Source organism: Ceratotherium simum, chromosome 27, assembly GCF_057802395.1.
Source record: "Ceratotherium simum simum isolate JZ-2026a chromosome 27, ASM5780239v1, whole genome shotgun sequence".
Classification (NCBI taxonomy): Eukaryota; Metazoa; Chordata; class Mammalia; order Perissodactyla; family Rhinocerotidae; genus Ceratotherium; species Ceratotherium simum.
In genome coordinates this window covers 5,907,441-5,934,677 of record NC_141926.1, presented here as the reverse complement: position 1 = coordinate 5,934,677, position 27,237 = coordinate 5,907,441, and the positions used below count along the sequence as shown (strand labels likewise).

Sequence of the window (27,237 nt, the reverse complement as noted above, 5' to 3'; positions counted from 1 at the left end):
AGTCCACTAGACAGTCAGTCAGGGTGCCCAAGAGCCTGACCTCAGAAACATCATTGTTATACACAGTGGCGGAAATTGACTTTGTACAGGAAAACACCTCGATAAATAACCCTTTGTGGAGAGTGAGGTCTATGATCATAGGTTGGAAAGAGACAGATAAACTAATGAAATGCATTAAGGAATGAGAATGTGGGCATGGTGGAGAGTAGAAGACAGAGAACAGGAAAAGGGGAAGAGAGTAGAAGAGAAGGGGCCACTGGACAGCATGGTGGAGGCTGCAGAGTGAGTCCATTATCACAGCGACTGGGCCAGCTGAGCAGGTATGAGTCCAATTTAAGTTTGTGTGTCTGTGTGATGTTTGTGTCTAAGTTATAAAATCACTCCACCTCCCCAAACCTTCAGTAAACAAACAGCTCTGGTCGGGGAATTTTAATAAGAATCAAAGAAAGGGAGACAAGTCTCGCCTCACAGCCAGGAAAGAGCAGGAACAAGAGAAAATGCCCACATGGAGACAGAGGAAGTGCCTTCCCACCAAGCAGGCAGTCATGCACCAGCCCTGGTGAAGGGAGCCACAAACAGAGGGTGACCAACTGGGACTTGCTCTGTTAGCACCCAAAGTCCGGCATCAAGGGAACCCCTCAGTTCCGGGCAGCCATACACACACCATGGAGTGCCCTCTCCCCATCAGCTGCCCGCTGGCCTCCCCAGGACCAGGACCACTGCGGTAGTCACAGTTTAAAATCTCTGTGACTTTTGCTCCTCGCCATCTCCCAAGCCAGCCCCATGGAGCCCAGATCTTCTTGAAGCAGGGACACAACTAAAATGTACTGAACCACATTGAGTTCAGAGAAAATGGGTTGTGGAAGGAAATTCTCCACTCCCTCACTAGATTATTCACTCTGCATGCATCCAGCCTTTAAAAAAATTATCTTAGCATTTCTAATGATGCTTGGCACATAGTAGGTAGTCAATAAATATTTGGAGAATGAATAAATAGAAACACAGGGCTTCCCTTTTGAGAGTACTTCTAATCCTATTGTAGAATATACATGTATCTACATTTGAATTTATAGCCACTAGCTGTTGTTTAAAAGAGCAACTTGGGTTTTCATTGGAGATCTCTATCTCATTAACAGAGAAATGCTTATTCCTGAGGGGCCCACAATTTCAAAAGCCAACACTGCTATCTATTGATTTATACTTCTCACGGTACAATATAAGTCTCCCGGGGTCATTGAAAGCCTCCCAAGAGACTTGCGTAGATTTGGTCTTCATTCTGCACCCAACTACTACTAATCATTGTAACAGAGACTGGGTTAGAAACCTAAGATACAGGCAAACACTAATGGTTATTTTAAATGTGATTGGCATTTGCACTACAAGATAGTGTTACCTAAGTATCACGCTGTGTGTACTAGGTTGGGGTCTCCCCAGAAGCAGACCCTGAGATGAGGAGTTGGGTCCAAGTGATTGATTAAGGACATGACCACAGGAGAAGCAGTGAGAGGCTGAGGGAAGTGGGGCAGGGAAGAGGAAGCAGCCAAGCCAGAGTGTGATTTCAGGGGAGTCCCAACCTCCACTTGATCCTGAGGGGAACTGCTTCCACTGTATGTCCAGGAGCTGGGACTCTATCTTCTTAGAGCAGTCTTTATCTGGAGGGGGCTGGTCCCAGGGGCACAGCATTCCCAAGCACTTCTACTCTCTGTGTGAAGCTGCTCTAGGGCACAAGCAATCCTCTGAAGGCTGCAGGTCCAAGTTCTTAGCACTCAGCATAGATGCTGGATGATCTGACTCAAGGGCTGCTCGCAGTGTCCACTACAGCCGTTGTAGTCCTCCTTAGTCAAATCTACAAGCTTTGAAACCGTTCCAGAAGAGGTAACGTGATAAGGGGATCAGAAGAGAGAATCTACAGTGATGTGAATTTGGGGCAAAATCAGCGTATGTGCTGAGGTGGGGATGACACAGCTGATGGGCAATGGTAGTATCCATCCCTCCCAGTCAGCCATCATCCTTTCAAACGAAAAAAATCCTTTAAAATGTAAATATTAGTAAAGAAGAAATGGCCTCATTTCACATTTTACTATGAAAATTAATTTAACCAAATCAGGCCAACCATATAATTTGTGGGGACCAGAGCAACTTGAAAATCCAGGGCCCTTTATTTAAAATGGAGGGGAAAAGTGCCACTAAAGACACTAAAATATAAAACTTTTTCTTTCTTCTGTGGTCTTTCTCTCTACTTGTCGTGGTGTTTTTTATTTGCTACTTAATGTCACACTCCCTAGGGTGCAAGAATAATCACTGAGAAAGTGCAGAGCCTCACGGGCTCCCTGGACCACACTCCACTGGGCATACATAGCCCACCAGCTGCAGGGTCCCCTCCTGCCAGTCTCTAGGCTGATGCACCATGCCCCAGCCAGGGATGATAAAGGCAATCTGCTCTTCTCGTATGCCCATTGCCCCAACTCACAGTGGGCGGGCAACCTCGAAGGGATTGCAACCTCCACGCCTGGACGCTCTTTGTCTCTGGATGGGAGGTGGACATGAGGCTTGCCCCCAACAAGTTACTGGCTAAATGTCCTGTGGCGCTGCTAGCTTGGAGCTGGGATGGCCTCCACTGTGCCTCACTTCAGAGTGTGTGCAGCCGCTCCCACCCACACCCCACCCAGGCCCCCACCAGGATGGAGGGCGGCAGTGGTTGCTGGACAGGGGCAGGGAGGAGGAGGCCAGGCAGGGCCAGAGCACCAGGGATCAGAGAGGACAAGAGTGGTCACTTGGTGGAGTTAGGGAGGTGGAGGCTAAGTGGGGCTCTGGGCACCAGAAGACTGGGGGGAGGGCGGCTAAGAACCCATCACGGGAAGGTGGAATGGAGCAGAACCCTGCAGGAGCTGAGGTACCAGGTCCCCAGAGCATGTCCCACTGTCCTGTTGCACTTCACTTACAAAACACAAAAGGGAAGCTAAAAGCATTAATATTTCAAGATGGCAACAGGAGAGCATTAAGCCTGAGCCCAGGGCCCTTCTCAGCACTGCACTGGTCCCATCCCATGAAGTCGGTCCTGATCCGAATTCTGTCTATGCGGCAACCAGAGGATGGGGGAGGATGGGATGGAGGAGAGTGAGGAGAAAGTCTGGAAAACTGGGTGTTGTGGAGAAGGAGGGTCTGGGTGGCCCTTCCTCTCCTGATAGAGTAGGTTCAGATTGTTCCTAACACCCCTGATTGCTATGTCCAAAGTGATAAAACATAAACAAATGCCCACATGTTGGATTTCTCTGGAACCCCAGAGGACTTGGGGCAGGGAGGAAGATTTATGCTTGTTGTCCTTCCTGTTTGGAAAATGGTGATCTGAGGCACAATGTGACCTTGAGGCCCATCAGTTTTACAGAAATTTGTTTTTTTCATTCTATTTTATTTTGTAGCTGATTGCTTAAATAATTGAGAGATGTTTAAATAATCAGGACATCTTGAACACACTCTGAGGTCAAGCACTGTCTCAGGAACTACGGAGATCCTCATATTTATGGAATCATTAGCTGCAGAAAGGAAGAAAATTCACACGGCAGAACAACTAGGAGAAAACAATGAAAGACTGAAGTACATGGGACTGAGAGTGACTGAAGGTAATAGGAATTTAAGCAAGGATGGAATCCAGATGCCTGTGAGTACTTGGGGGGGAAGAAGGGACTTAGAAGGCAGAGAGGAAAGAAGGAGAAAAGCAAAGGTGAAAATGACCATCGAGTATTCCAGAGACTGTGCAGCACTGGCCTAGTGCCTTTTAGCTAAACCGACCTCCCAACTCCCATGAGCAGCCAACAATAGGCTCATAGAGGCCTCTATTTCCTCCACCTGAAAATGGAAATATCTTTCATGTGGGGTTGTGCAGATTGACATAGAGAATGTCTTTAAAGTACTTGGCACAACGTCTAGCATATAATCACTGTATTCATTGAGTCTCTCTGATTGCTGGCCAGGGAAGCCTACCTGAGCTACTTTAGGCTGAGACAGGAGATACCCACTGAAGACACTAGGAGCTCTGGAACCTGCAATTGAGCCCTAGGAAGGGCATCCCAGCCTGTCTCTCTTTGACTCTGGCTTCCTCCTTCTCTTTTCCCACAGACAGTGTTCCTCTGTTTTTTCTGGCCCACATGAAGGATGGAAGGTGCCTGGCCCACAGTTCCTAAGCATCCTGAGGAGAGAGGGACTCTCTCTCAAGATTTCAATTTCAAATTCGAAGGGTAGGGGAACTGATGGACCAGCTTGGTTTACTGCTCTCCCTCAGTACAATCCCCTGTGTCCAGGGGTTCAAGACCATTTGTGTGATGTGGATGCAAGACAGTGAGGGGGTTATTGTGGGCTGGAGAGGGAGGTACAGAGATGTCCACCATATATGCAGCTAGTCTTAGCTACTGTTATTATGTGATCATCAAGACAACTCTCTTAAGAGGTTAGCCAAGCGTTATTATTTGCTTTTTCTTAAAACAACTTTATCAAGATATAATTGGCATACAATAAACTACATGTTTATTGATAAGTTTTTACATATGTACACACCCATGAGGCCACTGCCACAATCAAGATAAACAGAACTATCATCCAAAAAGCTTACTTGTTCTCCTTTGTAATCCCTCTTTTCCACCCCCTTCACAGGCAACCACTGAGATGCTTTCCACTATTATAGATTAGTTTGCAGGTTTTGGGGTTTTATATAAATGGAATCATACAGTACATACATTTTTACCTGGCTTCTTTCACCCAGTGTGATTATTTTGAGATTCCTCTATGCTATTGTGCTTATCCATAGTTCATTCCTTTTCATCTAACTGTATGGATAAACTACAATTTGTTTACTCACTCATCTGATGACGGCCTTTGACCCATATTTGGCTATTACAGACAAAGCTGCTATCAACATTCATGTAAAAGTCTTTGTGTGGACATATGTTTTGGGTAAATATCTAAGAGTAGAATGGCTGGAATATATGGTAGGTGTATGTCTATATTTTCAAGAAACTGCCAAACTGTTTTCCAATGAAGCTGCACCATTTTTTCATTCTCACCAGAAGTGTACAAGAGTTCCCAGTTGCCGCAAACCCTTGCTAACACTTCTGGTCATTGTTTTTAATTTTAAATGTGTAGAAATATCTATCTTGTTGTGGTTTTAATTTGCATTTCCTTGAAGGCTAATGATGTTGAGCAACTTTCCAGGTGCTTACTAGCCATTACATATCTTCTTTGTTGCAGTATCTCTCCACCTCTTTTACCCATTTTTTTTTTAATAGGATCATTTGTTTTCTTACGATTAAGCTTTTAGATGTCATTATGTTTCTGGAAAAAAGCCCTTTAACAGATATATGTCTTGGAAGTATTTTCTCCTAGGCTGTAGCTTAACTTTTTATTCTCCTAACAGTGTCTTTAAAGGAGTAGAGGTTTTTAATTTTTATAAAATCCAAGATAGCAATTGGTTCTTTCGTGGATTGTGCTTTTGGTGTCATATCTAAGAAATTTTTACATAACTCAAGGTCGCAAAGATTTTCTCTCATTTTTCTTCAAAAAATTTATATTTAGATCTATAATCCATTTTGAGTTCATTTTTGTATATGGTGCAAAGTGTGGATTGAAGCTCATTTTTTTGCATGTGGATATAAAATTTTTCCAGCATCATTTGTTGAAATGACTGTCCTTTTTTCACTGAATTGCCTTTGCACCTTTGTCAAATTTAAGTTGTCCATGTGTGTGTGGGTCAATTTCTGGACTCTGTCCTGTTCTATTAGTTATGCTTGTAATACTTATCTTTATTTAAAATAGTGTTAGCCCTCTTAAATTTTTATTTTTCAAGGTTCTTTTGGCTATTCTAGGTCCTTTGTATTGATATAAAAATTTTATAATTAACTCATCAATTTCTATTTGTTAAATAAAAAGGCTGCTGGGGTTTTGATCGGGATTGTATTGAATCTATAGATCATTTTAGGGAGAACTGACATCTTAACAATACTGAATCCTCCAAGCCATGAAAACAAACTATTTTTCTCCTTTTATTCACATCTTCTCTAATTTTTCTCAGCAATGTTTTGTAAATTTTAGTGTATAGGTCTTTCACATTTCGGGTCAGATTTATCCTTGAGCATTTCCTGTTTTCGATGCTATTATAAATAGTATTTTGTTTAAAAAAATTTGTATCTACAATTTATGTGTGCGTGTGTGTCCTGAATTTGTACACTGCCATTTTGATAACTTCACTCATTAGTTCCAGTAGCTTCTTATGTAGATTCCATCAGATTTTTTATATCAATGATTGTTATCTAAAAATAAAGACTGGTGACCTTCTTTCTTTGCAATCAGAATTTCTTTTACTTACTTTTCTTGCCATATTGCACTGGCTACAACCTCCAGTACAATGTTGAATAGAAGCAGTGAGAAGACACATCCTTGTGTTCCTCTTCATCTTTGAGGAAAAAAACTTAATCTTTCACCATTAGGTATGATGGTAGCTATAGCAGGATTTTTGTAGTTTCTTTTTATCAGACTGAGGAAATTCCTTTCTACTACGTTGATTAATGTTCAAATGTGACACCAACCTTGCATTCTGGAGATAAGCCCTACATAGTCATGCTGTATTAGCCTTTTTATATGTTGTTGGATTCAATTTGCTAAAATCTTTTTTAGAATTTTTACAACTATATTCATGAGAGATATTTGTCTGTAGTTTTCATCTCTTATAATGTCTTTGTCTTATTTTAGTATCAGGGTAATACTGGGCTCATAAAATGTTTTGAGTATACTCTCCTCTTCAGTTTTCTGGAAGAATTTTTATTATTTCTTCCTTAAATGTTTGGTAAAATTCAATCGTGAAGCCATTTGAACATGGAACATTTGAATTTAAATTCAAATACTTTAATAGATAAAGAACAGTTTAATTTATTTCTTCTTGAATGAGTTTTGATATTTAACATCTTTTAAGGAATTTCTCATCTAAGTTGTTGAATTTATTGGAATATCTTATTCTTAATTTTCTCTTATTATAACTTTAATATCTGTAGAATACATAGTGATGTAACCTTCCTCATTTTTGACATTGGTAATTTGTCCTCTCTCTTTTTTCCTCTTCAGGAAAACCAGGGCTTTTCAGGATAAACTAGAGGTTTATCAATCTTATTAATTTTTTCCAAAGAACCAACATTTGGCTTCAGAAATTTCCTCTGTTTTATAATTTATTGATTTTCACTCTGATCTTTATTATTTCCTTTCTGCTTATATTGGTTTTAATTTGCTCTTCTTTTCTAGTTTTAGGATGGAAGCTGAGATCACTATTTGAGACCATTTTTCATTTCTAATGTAGGTTTTTAGAGCTATAAGTTTCCCCCTAAGCATGTTTTAGTGGCATCCTCCAAATTCTTAAATATTATGCTTTCATTTTTATTCAGTTCAAAATACTTTCTAATTATCTTTTTGCTTTTTCTTTTACACAGATCATTTAGAAGTGTGTTATTTAGTATCCAAATATATGGGGATTTTCCAAAGATCTTAATGTTACTGTAATTTAATTTAAAGATCTAATTTAACTCCTTTGTAGTCAAAGAACATACTTTATATGACTTATTTTTTAAAAAAATCATCTGAGACTTGTTTCATTGCCTGTAATATGGTCTACATTAGTAAATTTCTGTGGTTCCTTGAAAAGAATATGTATTGTGCTATTTTTAGATGGAATGTTCTTTATTAAAATGTCAATTGGACCAAATTGATTAATAGTATCATTCAAGTATTCTTTATCCTTGCTGATTTTGTCTACTTCTGCCAGTTATCAAGAGAAGGGTATTGAAATCTCCAGCTATAAATTTTGATTTGTCTGTTTCTCCTTGAAGTTCTATCAGTTTTTACTTCATGTATTTTGAAGTTCTGTTATAAGATGCATAGACATTTAGAATAGTCATATACTCTTAATTAACTGACCTCTTTTATATTATGAAATGACCTTCATTAGCCCTGGTAATATTATTTGCTCTGAAATATACTTTGTTTGATATTAATGTAGTTACTCCAGCTTTCTTTTGATATTTTCTTTTGATTAGATTTATTTGATTTGATAAGCATGGTGTATCTTTTCCCATCATTTTACTTTTAACGTATTTGTGTCTTTATATTTAAAGTGTATTTCTTTTAAGCAGTGTTTGAATCTAATCTGGCAATCTTTGCCTTTTAGTTCAGATGATTGGAGCATTTACATTTAATGTGAGTGTTGGTGTGGTTAGGTCTAAGTCTGTCATCTTGTTATTTGATTTCTATTTTCACCATCTGTTCTTTGTTTCCTTTTTCTTATTCTTTTCTTCTTTGTTTTGGGCTGAGTATTTTTTTAATGATTCCATTTTTCCTCCTTTGTTGGCTTATTAGCCATAACTCCCTGTTTTGTTATTTTAACAGTTGCTTTAGGCTTTATAATAGATATCTGTATAGCTGTATATATAGTGTGCATTATACAACTTCATATATAATAAAAGAATCTTTTACAATATTATACTTCCACACCTTTATTCCAGGCCTTAATGCTATTGTTGTCATACATTTTATTTATACATATGCTACAATCCCCAAAAGACATTATTATTATGTTCATTTAAATAGTCAATTATCTTTTAAAGAATTTTAAATAACAAAAAAATATGATTTATTTACTCATGTAGTTACCATTTTTGTTATTCTTCTTTCCTTTGAGTAGATCCAAGATTCCATCAGGTGTCATTTTCCTTCTGATTACAGGACTTTCTTTAAGATTTCTAGTAGTGTGAGAGTCAGCTGTTGATGAATTCTTCCAGTTTTTGTGTGCCAAAAAGGCCTTGATTTCACCCTTATTTTTGAAAGAAACTTCCACTGGGCATAGATTTCTAGACTTACAGATTACTTTTTTTTCAGTACTTTAAAAATGTTGCTTCACTGTTTTCTCACATTGGTTCTGACAAGAAATCTGCCGTCATCCTTGTGTTCGTTCTTCTGTGTGTAAAGTGTCTTTTCTCTTTGGCTGTTTTAACATTTTCTCTTTATCATTGGTCCTGAGAAATTTGATTATGATGTGCCTTGGTGTATTTTTATTCATGTTTCTTGCGCTTGGGGTTTGTTGAGTTCCTTGAAAATTTGAGGCCAGTTTTGCTTCAACTCCTTTGTTGATTTCACCATCCATTCTTCTGGGGACCCGATCTGTATATTAAGCTACTTGAAATACTTTTCTTTGGAATAGAATTTATTTTTTAGAGCAGTTTTAGGTTTACTGAAAAATTTCACAGAAAGTACAGAGAGTTCCCATATTCTCCCTCTCCCCACCCCCTACACTTTCTCTCATTATTAGCATTTTGCATTAGTGTGATACATTTGTTATAATTAATGAACCAATATTTATACATTATTGTTAACTAAAGCCCATAGTTTACCTTAAGGTTCATTCTGTGTTGTACAGTTCTATGAATAATGGCATGTATCCACCATTAATGTATCATACAGAATAGTTTCACTGCCCTGAAAATGTTCTACAATCCACTTATTCATCCTCCTTCCCTCCCCACTATCCCCTGGCAACAACTGATCTTTTTGCTGTCTCTCTAGTTTTGCCTTTTCCAGAATGCCATATAGTTGGAATCACACAGTATGTAGCTTTTTCAGATTGGCTATTTTCACATAGTAATATGCATTCAAGATTCCTCCAGGTCTTCTCATAGTTTGATAGCTCATTTCTTTCTATCACTAAATAATATTACATTGTATAGATGTACCAGTTTGTTTATCGTTAAAGAAAAATTATTCTGATGCTTGTTGAAATGTAAAGAAAGACTTTATTCAAGACTATTGCAATAGGGGTCACAACTATTTCAATATGGGAATACGACAAGGACAAGTGGGGATTTATAGCCAATAAACAGAGTGAGTGGGTCAGTGGATGGGAAATTACTAAGAGGAGATGTCAAGATTAGGGAGATTCTTGCTAAAGGCAGGCCAAGGACTTATACATCAAAGGTAAGATGAGGAACTTAATCAGATATCAAGAGTGATTGAATATCAGAGGTGGGAGATAACAGCATTATTCTTGCTAAAACTGCGCTCAAGGAGGACAGACACAGAAGGTGAAGGTCAAAGACTAGTCGAGAAGAAGGCTCAGAGGAGCCTGACTAAAGTTTAGTCAAGGCAAGGGTCTTTGTTGCTACCCATTCACATACTGAAGGGCATCTTTCTTACTTCCAATTTTTGACAATTATGAATAAAGCTGCTATAAAAATTCATGTGCAGGTTGTGCCCTCCATCTGGAAACTTAAGTAAATTGGGGCATCATAGGGCTTAGCTGTTTCTTCCAGTTTCTCAAGGATCACTTTCCTTCATTACCTGATGGCCAGTCTTTAAAATTATTGCTTTATGTATTTTTCCTGTTTGTTATTGTTGTTGTTTCAGATAAAAGGGTAAATTTGGTCCCTGCTACTCCATCTTGGCCATAAGCAGAAGTTCCAAATGTTATTAACCACAGTTTACTAAGGAGGAGATAATCACTAGAAAGTTTTCTACTTGCCCAAGGTCATATAGCTGACCACTGTTTGCTAACTAGCAAATACAGCATGGGCAGTACCATGTCAAGTGGTGCATCTGCATTCCAGTCCTTCTGACAGAAAGGGCAAGAAAGTATTTTATGTGAGAGAAGAACTAGAATTGTGATTAATGAGATATGATGGATGAACCATTCCTCTTTTGTTGACATCCAGACCTAGGTCAAAGTTGCTGAAAACTGTTAAGAATAAGAATTCCCTGTAGTGCCAAAGGAGAGATTATAAAGCCATTTTCCCTAATGGATTAGTCCAAGAAAATCCCAACACCAATCCAGAAGGACATTTTGACATTTAGGATGAACTGAAACACAGAAGGATGCCCCATGAGTCAGTGCCCATTCTACTCAAACCTGCACTACAGTCATCACTGGGTAACATAAACATCCCTCACCCATCCTTCTGAACAGCCATCCACTTCTGTACTAGCATCTACATAAAATAGCAAATCAGATTTTCAAGAATCCAATAAACAATCTGAAAGACAATTAAAACCATAATGTGTCCATAATAAGAAGTAAAATTAAATGAGAAAAGAAATTTCATTTGGGCAACACGACTGTCCTTCTTTTAAGTTCAAACTGACAGAGTAATCATGGGTGTGCTGGATTCACATTTGGTAGGGCTTCAGATGCCAAGAATACCAGCACATAAACAGCAATAACAAACTATGTGGAAGAGGGAGTGGCTGCCAGACAAGAAGATACAGTTTCCACCCCTCTAAAACTTTCAGTGTCATGCAAAAACAATCAATTCCATGACAAATTTAGAAAATAGCAGGTAAAACATGAGTAAGCATTTAATTCCTTTATCTAACAGGAAACCTAAGACATAAATAGCAGATTAACACATACAAGCACAGCCGTTTGAAGTTCCAGGTTTTTCTATAAGTGGTACTTTGTAGACTATAAATATGTTTTTATAACACATCATTAAAATGTCAGCCTGCCAAGTAAAAGCATTCACTAAATCTCCCTGTTTGTCAGGTTTAGAGGACTCTATACAAATTGTATTTGCTTTATTTTAATTATTTGGGTATCAATTTTTCATATCTCTTGATTAAAGCCAATCTTTTCCTTCCTTTCTTAAGTGTGTTTTTGTGCAAGTCTTGAAATTCATGAGCATGTCATGGAGATCAAAATATACTTGGGAAAATGAGTAGCTAGCAGAATGAGTCATATTCTAATGTTTGATCGCTTACATCAAAGAGATTATATGCAGGAATTCAGAAACATTTCATATTTTGCTCATGTTGTGATGTCTTCAAGTAGCACCTCCTCACTTGCTGCAGAAATTGTTACAAAACTCCCCCAGCTAGCTGCTGCATAAGATAACAATTAAAATCACACTTTCTTTGCCCTGCCATTATATTGTGTCAGTCTACCACAGTATCTGAAAGGCAAGGATTAAAAAAAAAAAAAACAATTTAAACACTGTTTGCTAACTGGAGTCTAGCTGTGAGCTTGTTTTTCAGGGCTTTGTTAAATCTATAGAAGGACACAATATGTTCCGTACATATCACTTTTGGTGTCTGTGGATCTCAGGCTGTATTCCTGGGTTGACTTGTAGCAATGCAATTAAAAAAAAATACAGTATATTGTTAAAACGAACATAACTGATTCAGGATTTATTCATTGACAACATTCCTGCAACATGCAACATAGTCAAAAATGTTACAATAGCCTTTTTTTTTTTACTTCACAAGGAATACAAGAATATTAGACTGATTCTGTTTCAGTTATATCACACCTGGATGCTGGACCTTTTGCTCCAGTTCAACTCTTTGTCTTCTTTTCTCCCTTTCTCCTCCTCACTCCCTCTACCATCTGCCTCCAGGACCAGGTATGGGGAGGGCAGTGGGGAGAGGGGGGCAAGAAGAAAATCCACTGGGTTCGAGGCACTGAAATTTTGAGTCAGAGTATTCAATTGGTCAAAATACAAATAAGTTTAGGATATAGTTTAGACCTTACCAACTTGGTATCACTAATTTCAGGTTTTAGTTCCAACAATGTAAGGCACTCTGAAATTCATCAAAACATGCTCTGACATCTCAAAGAAGCCACGAGCAGTGTCAGAATGAACCGATGACAGGGTTTCATTGGTTCTTAGCTGATGGCCTTTTATATTTGTCAATGTCCACCGCCACCCTAAGCAGGCATAGAGGGAATAAAGCCTGACGAATGGTACTCACCAGCCTTGATGTGGACATCCTGACTTCTAATTTTCCCTGAAGGATTTTCAGCTGTGCAATAATAAGTATTATCATGGATTAAGGTACTAAAGCTTGAAGGAGGGAAGGGGAAAATTTGGAGAGTGCCGTTGGGGTGGACGTGGCGGATCCCGGGAACATCGTAGATCTCCTCGCCCGTCGCCAGGTACCATCTGAGAGACACAGGAGGGATGCCTGCAGCGGGGCAGGGCACCAGGGTCCCCGTGGTGCTCGCAAACACTACCTCTTGCAGAGATGCATTGACAAAGTACAGGCTGGAGTGAAGGTCCTCACTGAAAACTACAAGAAGACAATACAAGAATCGGTCAGTAGGCATGCCTTCTTAATCTGTCCTTCAATCAGCCTGGCCTCAGATGGCTATTCTGAGAATAATCATGAGGCTGACTAAAACTAAATAATTCAAAATTTCTCAAACTACTTTGGACAGAGAGCCTTATTTTTCCAATAAGGTAACATCCTTATTTCATATTTTGTGCACAAACTGGTAAGTTATCCTGGATCTTAACTTTGAATAGATTACTCTTCAGCCCTGTACCCCATGCCCTGTTCTGTCTCCATAGTACTGACCACTATAGGAATTTATATTATGTATTTTGTAATCATTTATTGTCTGTCTCACCTGCTAGAACACAAACCCCATGAGGACAAGGTCCTAATTTGCTCACACTATTATCTAGAGCACAGAACCTAACATCCAGTGAGCACTCAATAAAGAGAAGCTAAATGAATGGATGACTAGATCCAGTTGCTAGGACCAAATTACTCAGATTGGTAGGTCCACTGAGAGCTATTTTTGAATGAAATTAGTCACAATTTTTTAAACTAAATTTGAAGATCATATGTAAAGTATTTTAAAAAGCACAGTTGATTTTCTGAAAATAGTGTCTAATTAATAATGCATTTATTTTACTGAAAATATATAGCAATAATAAAGAACTTTGACAAAAGTATCATTCAATTCCACCAGACTATAATTCCATCAGTTTCTGTGTCAAATTTTACATTTTCTCCTCTGGTCCATCTGCCTACATGTCTTACCTATATAATTATACTATGTTACAATGTGCATACATAAAACATGTAATTCTTATAGACTCTGCTTCATTCTCTTAATATTATTTCATATATATAATATCATGTTTCTATACAGACTTCACAAGTAAATATTAATGGATGCACATTTTATATAAGTTTCTAAAGTAGTTTCCTGATCTTAGTTATTTAAACTGTTTCTGTTTTAATTACTATAAATAAAATGTCTGCAAACCTGTTCACACACATTTGGCTTTTTAATTCATTGACCGAGTGCCTACATTGCAGTCAGTAACAAATAATTACGAAGTATCGTTTATACAAAGGAAACTTAACTTCTAGAATCCAAAAATTAAACAAAAGATTTATAAATGCCATGAAGACCTACTTCTCAGACATCTGTGCTTATATATGACTTTCTAAAAACAAATGCATAGCCAGTCACATATTCACAAGAGAGAAAAGAAGCCCTGGATATTCAGAATTAACCTCACTGGGCAGAGACGAGAAGAAGATCTATTGAGCACCAATTCCCTACAAGGCAATGTTATGAGACTCAAGGTGTTATTTCATTTACTCTTGGGAACAACAGCTCTGCCAGGTGAGTATAGGCTCCACTTCACGGAAGATGATGTGGAGATTCAGAGGGGTTGTCACTTGACCAAGGATACAGGGCTAGGAGGTTGCAGAACCAGGATTCAGTCCTTCTGATAAAGATTATATTTCATTATATGGCTGCCTTTATCTATAAAGCCAAATCTTGGGGAAGCTGTGTTCATGAGATTTAGCATCCTCCAGATATGTTGCTTGAAATATCCACCCGCTTTCTCTTGGTCTCTATCACTGGCAGTGACCACGAGTTTGCCCACTGGGACCAGTGCTGACTATCTCTGAGCTGGGAAGCAGAGTGAACGCAATTTGTCAAAAAATGGTGGAGAAAAATATACTCTGTAAGGGTGACAGACTTACTCAAAGAGAAGACAGCAGTGTTTATCATGTAGTAACTGATAGTTTGCTCTCCCAGTCATAACTAAATTCTTCAGCAACGCTCCATAAATCAGAATATGAAAATTATTGCTAACTAGGAAACTGGTTCAGATCAGAAGCACAGTTAATAGTTAAACATTGCAGCTTTCAGCTCAAATAAAAGTGCTGATAGTGGCACTGTGATTTCACATTTGAGCTTTCTAGGAAACTGACATCACCCCAAACATATTGTTAGGAACGAGGTAACTGTCATCCCTCAAGGCTAATTAATTCCACCCAGATTCTTTTCTTCCCTCCCCACATTACTCTTCTGTCAACTGGATTGTGGGTAATTAAAACTAAATAAAACTTAGTCATATTTGAATTTATTATCTGGAATCATAAAAGTAGCCTTGTTAGAAGAACAAGTCTTTGAAAATGTATATGTATATAAGACATATTTCTTAATTAAATGTATAGTTTCCTACTATAAACCACATCCCAAGACCCAGCTTGTGAAATTATTTAAATGACTGCCAGAATAAATGTTTAATCCTAGTAAAGAGATAAGTGACCTGTGGGGGATTACTGTCACTTCTCCTTACATTTTTTAAGATATTTCAGATTAGTCTTTCTATTTCACACCACAGGGTTTAATAATGTAACATAAACTCATTCTCGAAGATACACATCATATGGCCACAAGCAAAAGAAAACCTAACTATATTCCAACAGTTTTTGTTTCTTCCATCTAAGAGACCATCCATCTGCTTAGATAATAGTACTACGTTTTATGGCCTGCAGCACGCACGCACTTTAAATACAGTAACATTTGCTCCCTCCAGTAAGGGCACAGGCAAACTTAATGTGAATTATGTGTGTGTGTGAAAGTTCCTTGAAAATAATTGCAGTTTAATAACAGAAAGCTAAACAAAACATTTGGCAGAATCTCATTGTGAGATTCAGGTATAAATTCCTGGAGTACGAACACTAAGGGTGCTGAAGGAAGCAGCTTTAGAGGATTGTTCTTTCATTTGGAGATTTCTCCATATTTTATATCCTTATAAATGGTATAACCGAGGCTCCAGTGACAAACATAAAGAAGATTGTTATACTACAGAGAAAAATAAGTCAATATTGCTTTCTTTGAAATTCAAAGATGGCAAGGTGAAAAGAAGAGATGTGGGAGAAACTTTGCAGGAAACAATGACACAATCATTCATTCATGCAACAATATTTATTGAGCACTTGCTATGTACCAGGCCTTGCAAATTTGCATGCATCATGGTACTGCTCTTCAGGAATCTTCAGTCTAGAGGGTGCCACAGTCACGTAGATAGATCGATGATAATTCTTTTGGCTGAGTGTTGTGCCAGAATTATTCACAAAATGCTACAGGAGCATAAGTGATAGATAAAGCTTTCCAGAGAAGGAAGAGAAAGTATATTCTAGGCAAAGGGCATAAAAATAAAGTCACTGAGTGTCTTAGGCAGGAGAGAAGTGAGAAGAGACTGGATAACAGGAACTTAAGGGCAGAACAAACAGTGATACAATTTTGGACAGGGAGCTTTAATACCTTGTATGCCTGGTTGCAGAGTTACACCATGAATGAAGACAGAGAACACACAAGGCAGAGCTGGTTGTGAAGAGGAAACAATAATGTCAGTTTTACTAAGGTTAAGGGGGCACTTCCCTTGGGCCATCCACTAGCAAGTTGGGAATAGGGCTCCACGACCCCAGAGAGAAATTCCTCAGTCAAGGAAGCTGAAGTCCATCATTGGGTGAGATATACCAAAGAGAGTGTAAAGCACAAGAGACAAAAACCAGATGGATCCTCCGGCATAGTTAATATATAAAAGACGAGCAAAGGATATTTGACAAAGGACTTGCACCCAAAATGCATAATGAACTCCTATAAGTCACTAAGAAAAAGACAATCCATTAAAAAAATGGACATAAGCTTGAACAGTCACTTCACAAAGGCCAATATATAACTGGCTAATAAGCACATGAAAAAATACTCAATGTCACTAGTCATCAGGGAAATTCAAGTTAAAAGCACAAGGAATTATCACTACACACCCGTCTGGATAACTAAAATGGAAAAGACAGAATATATTGAGTGCCTCAAGCATATGGAGCGACAGGAACCTCATATCCTGCAGGTGGGAATGTAAACTGATAAAATCATTGTGGAAAACTGTTCACCAGTATCTACCAAAGCTAAGCATATGCATACCCTATGATTCAACAATTCATCTCCTAGGTATTTATCCAACTGAAATGTATGCATATGCTCACAAAAAAATACACACTGGAATATTCACAGCAGTACTATTTGTACTGGAAACCACTCAAATATCCATCACTAGTAAAATGGAAAAATGTATTGTGATATATTTGCACATCAAATCACTACATAACAATAAGAATGAACAGTCCACAATTACAAACAAAATATTATGAATTTCACAACCATAATATTGAAGGAAAGCAAACAGACACAATAATAGTACATACTGTACTATTCCATTTATATCAAGCATAAAAATAGGAAAAACTAATCTATAGCACTAAGAGTCAGGATAATGGTTACCCATGGGTGGGTGGGCATAGAGAATAGAAAGGGCATGAGGGGGCATCCAGGCTGCTGGCTACGTTCTTTTACTTGATCTGGATCCTGGGCATACTGACATGTTCAGCTAATGAAAATTTCAATGAGCTGTACACTGTGATATGCACACTTTTATGTATATATTCTGTACTTCAAAGTTAAATATTTTAAAGAAATTTGGAAAGAAAGAACCATCGAGGAGATAAAGGGAAAATTATGAGATCAGTAGCCCAAATAACAGGAAGAATGATCGCAAGTTCTCTGGGTCCTAACGAGGGGGTACAGCGTGGTAATTAAAGGAAGATTTTTGGAAGCCACCTACCAGCTCTGGTGTGACTGTGGGCAAGTGACTTACTCTGCTGTGACTTAGTTTCTTCATCTTTAAAATGGGATGATAACATTTCCCATCTCAGGAGATGCTGTGAGCAGTTAATGTATGTTAAGCACTTAGAAAAGCACATGGTAAGGCTAAATACTGTACCTATTTGCTGTTATTAGACTATGGCTTAAATTTACATATGACATATGGTTTTTTACTTTTAATGTTGTTAGGTTTTGAAAATGGTATAAAAAAATGTATCATTGTTTTTCAAAAAAAAAAGAAATAAAAGGACAGCATTTTGGGAGTCAACCAGCAGTTTCAACAGTATCAACTGCTTCAGAGAGATCAGAAAACATGAGAACTAAAACAGACCATTAGATTTCCAAATTGAGTATATTCACTTTGAATGGAAATGTCATTTAGGTCCAAAATACTTTCATTGATTTTATAGGAATATGTGAGTGGATATGCTTCCTAAAATAAACTGCTTCTGTAAAGGTCTTCCAAAATGAAAAGGAATGTAATTTAGCCTTAGGTAAATATTATCCAGAAAGCCTAACCCTTAGCCGATTCTGAGACTCCAAAATTTTTTTATATTTGAATAAATGCTTAGAAATTTAGTGTCATCTCGATCAGACAATCTGAAAGCAGATAAATGAGCAGTCTCATAATGACTTGGAAATCATTCTAAGTTTCAATGAAATAATTGCAAGTCAGGTTATAAAAATATGCTCATATGTTACAGTAATTGTGCATTTAACTCTATTATATTTCAATCATTCTATCTATTCCCCAGCACTGAAGAAATGGTGCAAATGTCCTCATGAATAAGAATTGGATAAAACATCACAATGGCATAGAACTTAGAGCTATGAAATTTTGTCTCTGTCCATGATAGAAAGTACATATAACCAAGAACTGGATTTACCCTCCTGGAAGGAAACATTCAGGCAGTACAGAACAGTAAGTCATGAAAGAAGGAAACAAACAAGGTGGGTCCTGATAGTACCCAGCTTTCTGCCTGGAGAGAGTTCCCAAATCTTTCCAAAAGGAGGAAACTTAAATAGAACTTGGTGGAATTTCTGAGTTGAGTAGGAAAAAATGTGAAGCTTGGGGAGGCCAAGGCGATTAGAATTTACAAAGCAGAGTGGAGGAAGCTGCATAGAGAGGGAGCTCCAGAGATGTGAATAAGGTTCTCTTTGAGGAGTCTTTAGCTGTGTAGTGATATTTGCATGTGTGTGGGGAAACTACTGATGTAAGATCAGAAACATCAGAAAGAAGCAGGTGGAAAATCCCTGAAGCTCACATGGAGGAGGAACTAGTTCATTTCAACCAGCCATAATGGAAAGAACTAATACATGGAGTATCAGATAGAGTACTCAGAAGTGTACCACCACAACAGTGGGGACAAAATATCACCACAGTGCTTAAAAGAGACACCATAATGGATCCCAGAAGGGATTACATTGATTCTATATAACTTAACTGCGCAACAAACCAACTTCAACACTAGGTAATGGAGAAGAAAAAAATTTAATAATCAATAATGTAAAAGTTACTATATCTGGCCACAAAAAATTGGACATAAGCAAGAAAATATGACCTATTGTCAGGAGTAAACTCATTCAATAGAAACAGACACAGAAATGACAGATGATAGAATTAGTAGGCATAGACATTAAAATAGCTGTTATAAGTATTCTCCCAATATATTCAAGACAGTAGGAGAATGCAAGGGCATACTGATGAGAGAAAAGGAGAATACAAAAATAGCCAAAATGGAACTTCTTGAGATTAAAAATACTGTATAAGAAATGAAAAACAAGCAAATGGAATTAACAATAGATTAGACCTTGCAGAAGAAAATATCAATGAAGCAGAAAACAGTGATAGAAACTACACAAACTGAAAAAAATAAAAGGCCTAAAAACAATAAATGTAAAATAAATGAGATCTGAGACAATATCATGTGGTCTAATATAAATACAATTGAAGTTCCAGAAGGAAGAAAAGAGATAAAAAAATTTTAAGAATTAATATACAAAATTTTCAATATTTAATTAATATTAGAACCCAAAATGTCCAATAAATTCAATGAACACCAAATGAGAAATGTGAAGAAAATCATACCCTGACACATCATAATTAAATTGCTGAAAGAAACTGATAAAGAGAAAAATCTTAAGGGCAGCCAAAATTGTTTTTTAATTCACATTACATACAGAGAAACAAAGATAAGAATGACAGCAGACTTCTCATCAGAAACAATGAAAGCCAGAAGACAGCAGAGAGAAAAATTTAAAGTATTATTTAAACAGCAAAAAGAAAAAAAACCTTACCAATCTAAAATTCTATACCCACAAAAGAATAACCTTTCATAAATGAAAGCAAAATAATAATGACTTTCCAGACATTCAAAAGCTAAGAGAATTCATTGTCAGTAGACCAGCAACACAAGAAATGTTAAAGGAAGACTTTCAGGCAGAAGGAAAATGATATCAGATGGACATTTTGACTTCACAAAAGAAATGAGAATGGCAAAATATGGTATGTATGTAGATAAATATAAAAAAATATTTCTTCATTTAAAAAACATCATCAAAAGATAATTTACTATTGAAAGCAAAATAACAATGATATATTGCAGGGTTTATATCATATGTAGAAGTAAAATGAATGAAAGTATTAGCACAAAGGCAGGTGGGAGAAAGGAAATAATTTACTGTTATAAGTTTCTCCTACTATACATTAAGTGGTAGAATATTACTTGAAAGTAGGCCATGTTCGTTTAAAGATACATATTGTAAACTCTAAAACAAACAGTTAAAAAACAAAAAAAAAAGCCAAACAAAACTTAGATATTAATCAATTAATGTAGATAAAATTGATTATTAAAAAAAACTCCATTAATCCAAAAGGAGACAAGAAAAAAAAATGAACAGAAAATAGATATAATAAATAGGGAGCAATTATCAAGATGGTAGATTTAAATCTGACCAAAATGATGTTTACATGATATATAAATGCCTGAAACACTCTAATGAAAAGGCAGAAATTATCAGATTGAATGAAAAATCAAGACTTAACTATATACTATCCAGGAGAAACCCATTTTAAGTGTAAAAAAGCAAGTAGATTAAAAATAAGAGAACAAAAAATATACCATGCTAACACTACTCAAAAGAAAGCTGGAACAGCAACTAGAAGGATGTGCAGCTATGACATACAACTATCTACTGGGGCTTTGGGGGAAAAAATAAATAAATAAAATTATAAAAAAAAAAAGAAAGAAAGCTGGAGTGGCCATATTAATATCAAAGTAGGTTACACGATAAGGAATATTACTATAATGGTTATTGTCTAATGATAAAGTGGTCAATTCATCAAGACAACACAATGATTCTAAATGTTTATATACCTAATAAGAGAACTTCAAAGTGCATGAAGCAATTCTGCTAGAATTAGAGTGAGAAATACCAAATCCAAAAGGACAACTGAGAACTGGGTTTCTTTCTTTTTTAGTGCTAACTGCCATTGGGGTGACATATCAATGTTTTTGTTGAGATTTAATCTATCTTCTTGTATTTTGATCTTAACAAATTGTACATGGAAAAAATCCAAACTTACCTCATGCTTATGGTTTACTAGGGTCCAGGCACACTGGCCGCCTCAGTGTCTTGAGTCCCTGAGTCCCTTCCCACCTCAGGGCCTGATGGACCTGATGGACCTGAGGACAGATATTGTACCCTTTGCTGGAATACTTCACCATCCTTAGCCCAGTTGGCTACTACTCATTCTTTGAGTCTCAGCTTGAACGTCAATTCCTTAGGGATTTATGCTTGGTCTTCTATCTCCCAGACTAGACCCCATGTCCTACCTTTCAGCTTCCTGCATCATTCGTTCACAGCTCTTATCCAAGTTGTTTGGTGTGTACACCCCACTATTTTGTAACCTATAAGAGGGGCACTGCATATGATATGATGCAACCTTATTCCTGGTACTAGGGCACCAACTAGTACATAATAGAAGCCTTCAAATTTTTATTGAGCAAATAAATAAATGTTTAAAAGAAAATTATTATAGTTTTAATACTATATATAGCTAAAAAGATTCCTTATAAGAAATATATTTAATTTGTATTTCATATTTTATAAGCTAAATTCCATTAGATAGATGTCAAAGGACAATAAGAATGAATAACTGAGAAAAAGAATTTCTCAGATATTATAAGAAGAACACATTTATGAGATTTTAGCTACTATGTGTAAGAATGTTCCTTTTATCCAATATTTGTACTGATTTTGCAACAAGGACAAAAAGCTCAACTTGGCTGTGTGTTTTACAAATCTCTGGAGGAAAAAAATAAGAAAAATGTTAATGTTTTACCTAGAAAATGTCTAAGTACTGTTTGCAATATCCTTCTAGAGAATGATTTCCATATGTGTATAGGGAATTCATTTTAGAGAGAAGTCTCTCTGTCCCTTTGGATGGATGAAAGTCACTCTCATTAACATTGCTGGAGGTTAAGTGTACATTTTCAGAGAAGAATACAGACTCTGTAATGAATACTGTGTATGTAGTTCACTACGTTCCAGCATTTGCATTTTAACTCAAAAGTTTCAAAAGGCATGAAAGTGTCTCGAGATTTGGAAGGAACAGAAGACACTGCAGGAATTATGTTACAAGCAGTAAAGCACATGAATAAACCAAAATGATGTAAGTGGCTCCTTAGGATGGGGGAGCATAAAAATTTGGGAACGAAAACAGAACAAATTAATGAAGAAAGAGAAACGAGTGCAGATTCACATAACGAATTATAAATTAAGAAAATCACCAGAAAAGGAGCGTGAGAAATAAAGCTAACATCCTAATACTGTTAACAGAATTGTTTCCTGCAGATTAAAAGGCTTGGAGAGAGGGAAAAAATTAGAAAAAAGAATGTCCAAAAACACAGCAACATGAACTAGAAGAAAACAAAACAGCTAAGCAACAATAAAATAAAACTACTAAATGAAATTAACTGAAGCCATCTGAATCGCCTATTCTCTGACCAAAGAACAAAATAGATTACAACCAGAGACTGCAATGGCACCTCAACAGAAAAACGTAAAATCCAAGTCCAGTGATGAAACCTTAAGCTCCAGAGTTAAGTGAAACCATTGAAGGTGGGATGATAGGCAGCCACACATTCTCCTTAGTTAATCTCATTGACCAAGATAATGTTTAGCATCCTTTTTTTTTGGCTAGAACTTCACCATGCTCAGGGGCACTCAATTTTCCATGTGTTCTGTCCTAAGGACTTACGTAAGCCTAATTTTTAAAGTAACTATTTTTTTCAGGTAATGCACAGATTTTACTTTTTCTTTCAGTAATAAAATGAATGACCATTCTCATAAATTCAAATACATCCCAAGTTGAAAATGACAACAATTTTTTTAATTAGAAAAACTCTCAGACGATTGATTCTAGTGTAACCTAGTCCCTCCAATTTGCCGGCCTGAGTTAGAGACCTGCTCATTGGCTTCCTCTTGTGTGACTTCCTTTAGCTTTCTCCAGTATGTTAAATCATGGGCCACTCATCTACTGTCACTGGCATCTCATGGCCGCCATCATCTTACCTCTCTTCCTCTTTGTCCTTAGGATTATGCGTAAATTCCTTTACTATCATTTTAATGGACTCTCAGGTGTAGGATGAGCGAACAGTGACAGAGCATAGACATTCAGTTGCCTCGTCTTACCAGCAATGCCAACTGTCTCCAAAGCAGTGATAGGAAGAACATATGTCTGGGCTTCAGGTATAATACACCTCTCTATCTTCCCACAGAACACTGGGGAACATTGCACAGAACTCACTTGACTTCATCATCATCATCATCATCACTTTCATACCACCTGATCCATTCTTGTAGTTTTTGCCCTTGCTTAATCAAGATTTTGCTCATTTACGTGACCTTATTCATTGCTAAAACATTTGTACCTTTGATACAGAAAAGGGGAGATTATTGTCCATGCACATCATCTGCTTACACAGCACTGAGTGCATAGATAAGGCAATGAACACTTAAATAGAACTCAAGGCAGGCCTCCGTTAAGATAGAAAGGGTATTTCTTTGGGACAAAATGTGCATCTTCCTTGGGGTTCTCCGTAGTTGAAACTTGCTCTCAGGTTCTGATCTACAACAGCATGGAGGCCAGCGGCCTGCCCTTTCACCTCTCTGAACCTTGGTGTGCCCATATAGAAAAAGCCATGGGAATGACCTGAAATTCTACACCCAGAGTATCAAGCAAGTGAATGAAGATATTTTAGATGATGCAAAGTCAAAAATTTAAGCTCTCATGTACCCTATTCAAAAAGCTTCTGTAAGATGAATAAAAAGACAACAAACCAAGAAAGAGGAATATATAACCTATAGGAAACAAAGGCTCAAACATAGGTGAGAAACAAAATAAATTTCCAGAATGACTCTGAAAGATTCCAAGATAACAACTGTATAATGAAAACTAGTCCAGATGGTTGCAGAAAGGAGGGTCCCAGAGAGATGTTTTGAAGAAAAAAATAAACATTCAAAGACCCTGATGTATCTGACTGTATTAAAAGGAGTACTTAGTCCTATTGGAGAATTTGAGGGATGAATTAGTTACATATGCGGTGAAAACTAAGTAAACAAAAAAGTAAGTTATTATTAATCCTAGGAAAAACACAAAGCTATAATAGAAAGGAGAGTGTTCATAATATGCTACGTGGCTTGGCTGTAGCTAATATTTACATAGTTATAATAATGTAAATCTTAAATATTTATTTAACCCAAGATGGTAATATCGTTACATGGAAAAAAATGAGAGAAGATAAGAAGGGAGGGTATTCATAGTCCATAAAATTAAGTTAAATAGATATCTAAGCCTGAAAAAATAAATATTTCAATGTAAACAGAGAATTTGAAAATACAGATCTGAATACCAGGAAAAAGACCTTAGAAAGGAAAAAAATACAGACAGCAAAGTCTGTAGGTGAGTGTATTTCATTCCAATCACTCTCAGAAGTAGCCCTAACCAACCTCACATAGAACAATGCCTTCCATGTGTACTACTCACAGTGCCTCTGATTCTCATCCTACATCAGCCAACATGGAGCCTGATGACACCCCACAGGCTCTCGATGATGCAATGTAGGCTGTAGAAATCCCACCTACAGAGCCTTATTTGGGAATCTCAAATACTCAAAACTTTAGAAAAAAATCTATTGATGGAACCCTGGTAAATTGTTGTCCTGATTTCCTGGTCCACTTGGTTACTCCCATATTCTAAGATCCAGCATACTTAACATATCACAGTCAAGAAGTTCCCCGACCTCCTTGAGACTATGATTCTCTTCCATGTTATTCCTTTTCACATTTGTTAATATTTCATAAAGAGATAAATTAGAACCACACAAGGTACATACAAAAATATTCTATCCGTAAAATATTAGTTTTTAAATAAAAGAGCTAATGGCCATCCATTCTTGCAGTTGCTCAGACCAAACGCTTGGAGTCCTCCTTGATGCCCTTCTTTTTCTCATACCTACATTCACTGCACCAGAAGTCCATGAGCTGCACCTTCAAAATATACTCAGAATCAGCACCTTGCCTTCTCTTCTGCCACCTCCCCGGCCCAAGCTATCATCGTCTCTCCCTTAGATTGCCATGATGGTGCCCAATGGCTTTCTCTGCCTCTATCATTGCCCCCTACCCACACACTCTAATCGATGAGCCAGAGTGATCCAGTTAAAATGTGTCCGGTCATCTCTCTCCTCTGGTCAGAACCTTCCAGAGCTCCCATTCTCTCATATAAACGCCAATCTTTCTCTATGATCCATCCTCACTCTTCCCTCTCTGAGGTCACCTCCTGTTCCTCTCCCTTGCTCATTCCACTCCAGCCATGCTCCAAGCTCTGGTCTTTATTCATGCTCCTCCCACTGCCTGGGATGCTCATCCCACAGAAGCCACCTGGCTCATTCCCTCACCTTTTCAAGTCTTTGCTGGACCATCTCCTTCTCAATGAGGTTTGCTCTGACCACCTTACCTAAGTTGCAGTGCCCTCTATCACAGGGAGGGCTCCCAACTGACCCATCTGCTGTTTCTCTCCATAGCATCTATCACCTATTATGCAGTATACCACATAATTTACTTATTTATTCATTTGTTTTGATTGTCTGTCTCTCCTTCCTCTTAAAATTTTAGTTCCTAAAGGGTATTTTGGTTGGTTTTACTCTCTGATACATCTCCAACTCCTTGAATAATTTCTAGCATGCAGTAGAATCTCAGTAAATGCTTCTTGAACACACGACTGTTGATTAAATTCAATTAAATATAAATAAACAAATTTCAGTGAAATATAATATCTTAAAATTAACCTTTCACTCTAAATGATTAATAATTCCACCTGTACATTTATAGAGCATTTTATCCATTCCAAAGCATTTTCTCACACGACTGCCTTGTTTAATCACTGGAGTATTTATCGTTACACAGTGTATTAGGTGAGAAGACAGAGGCCAGAGAACAGAAGGGAGTCAGTTATCCAAGATCTCACACTGTGTGTCCTGGGCAGTGCAAAGAGGAGAGAGTGTCCTCTCACTTAGTGGGGTGCATCTATATATGACATTATTTTAATCTATACTTATGTGGCTTTCTCGCTTCATTTCTGCCAAGACAGTATCACCAAGTGCATTATTAAACTTTAAATTTAGTTTAAATCTATTAGTATTGCTTTTGTTTTGGGGTGTAATTGAAAAGTTAACGTTTATTGACTACGTATTATATGCCAGGACTATGCTAAGTACTCTATATAGAAACCCTAGTTTAATCCTCAAAATACATCTTGCCAGCAGCTAACATTGCTATTTTCATCTTAGTGATGAGAAACCAGGTGAACTTTGAACTCTGTCACCAGGAACAGACCTGGGATTTGGTTCCAGTGTGTCATTTAAGCAGAGACTGTGTTTGGGCTCAGAGCCATCTGAGAATGAGAGGCAAGTCCTGGCCTCTCTCCTCAGAAGGAAGGCAAAGGCAACTACCATTCTGTGTTTGATTCCTTAAAGGTCAAAATCCCTTTAAAAAAGTTAGACACCTTTGACCCAAACATCATTGCATATAATGATTTAAGATTCTCATAATAAGATGCGCTTGGATAGGTACACTGTGTATTTCTTGGAGATCATTCCAAAGCTGTATAAACTGAGTCTTCATCATCTTTCATCTTTGTAATCTCATTAGAGAGATTGAGGCTCAGCAACAATACCATTAAACTAGGACTGCACAAAAAACAAAAAAAACCCCACAAAACTCTGCCACTGAAATGTCTTTGATTATAGCACTTATTTCCTCTTTGTTTTCTTTTTTTTTTTTTTTTTACTAGAAAATCCTAATTATCTACCTCGATATACTTCTTCCCAAAATTAAAACTGTGATTAAGGATTGAAACAACCAAACCAGAAGACAATTTTTAGAGTGGTTTCCTC

At 37.3% G+C, this 27,237-nt stretch overlaps 1 protein-coding gene across 4 annotated transcripts in view; it reads right to left on the bottom strand.

The window, feature by feature from the left end:
* The window catches only part of DSCAM (DS cell adhesion molecule), a 724,602-nt gene that overhangs the window by 576,592 nt on the left and 120,773 nt on the right, over positions 1 to 27,237 (bottom strand). For all 4 annotated transcript variants that reach the window (XM_087418066.1, XM_087418068.1, XM_087418065.1 and 1 more), the window contains exon 2: positions 12,766 to 13,083. In XM_087418066.1, coding sequence (XP_087274192.1) covers positions 12,766 to 13,083 — 318 coding nt within the window. The remainder of the gene's footprint in view (positions 1 to 12,765; positions 13,084 to 27,237) is intronic.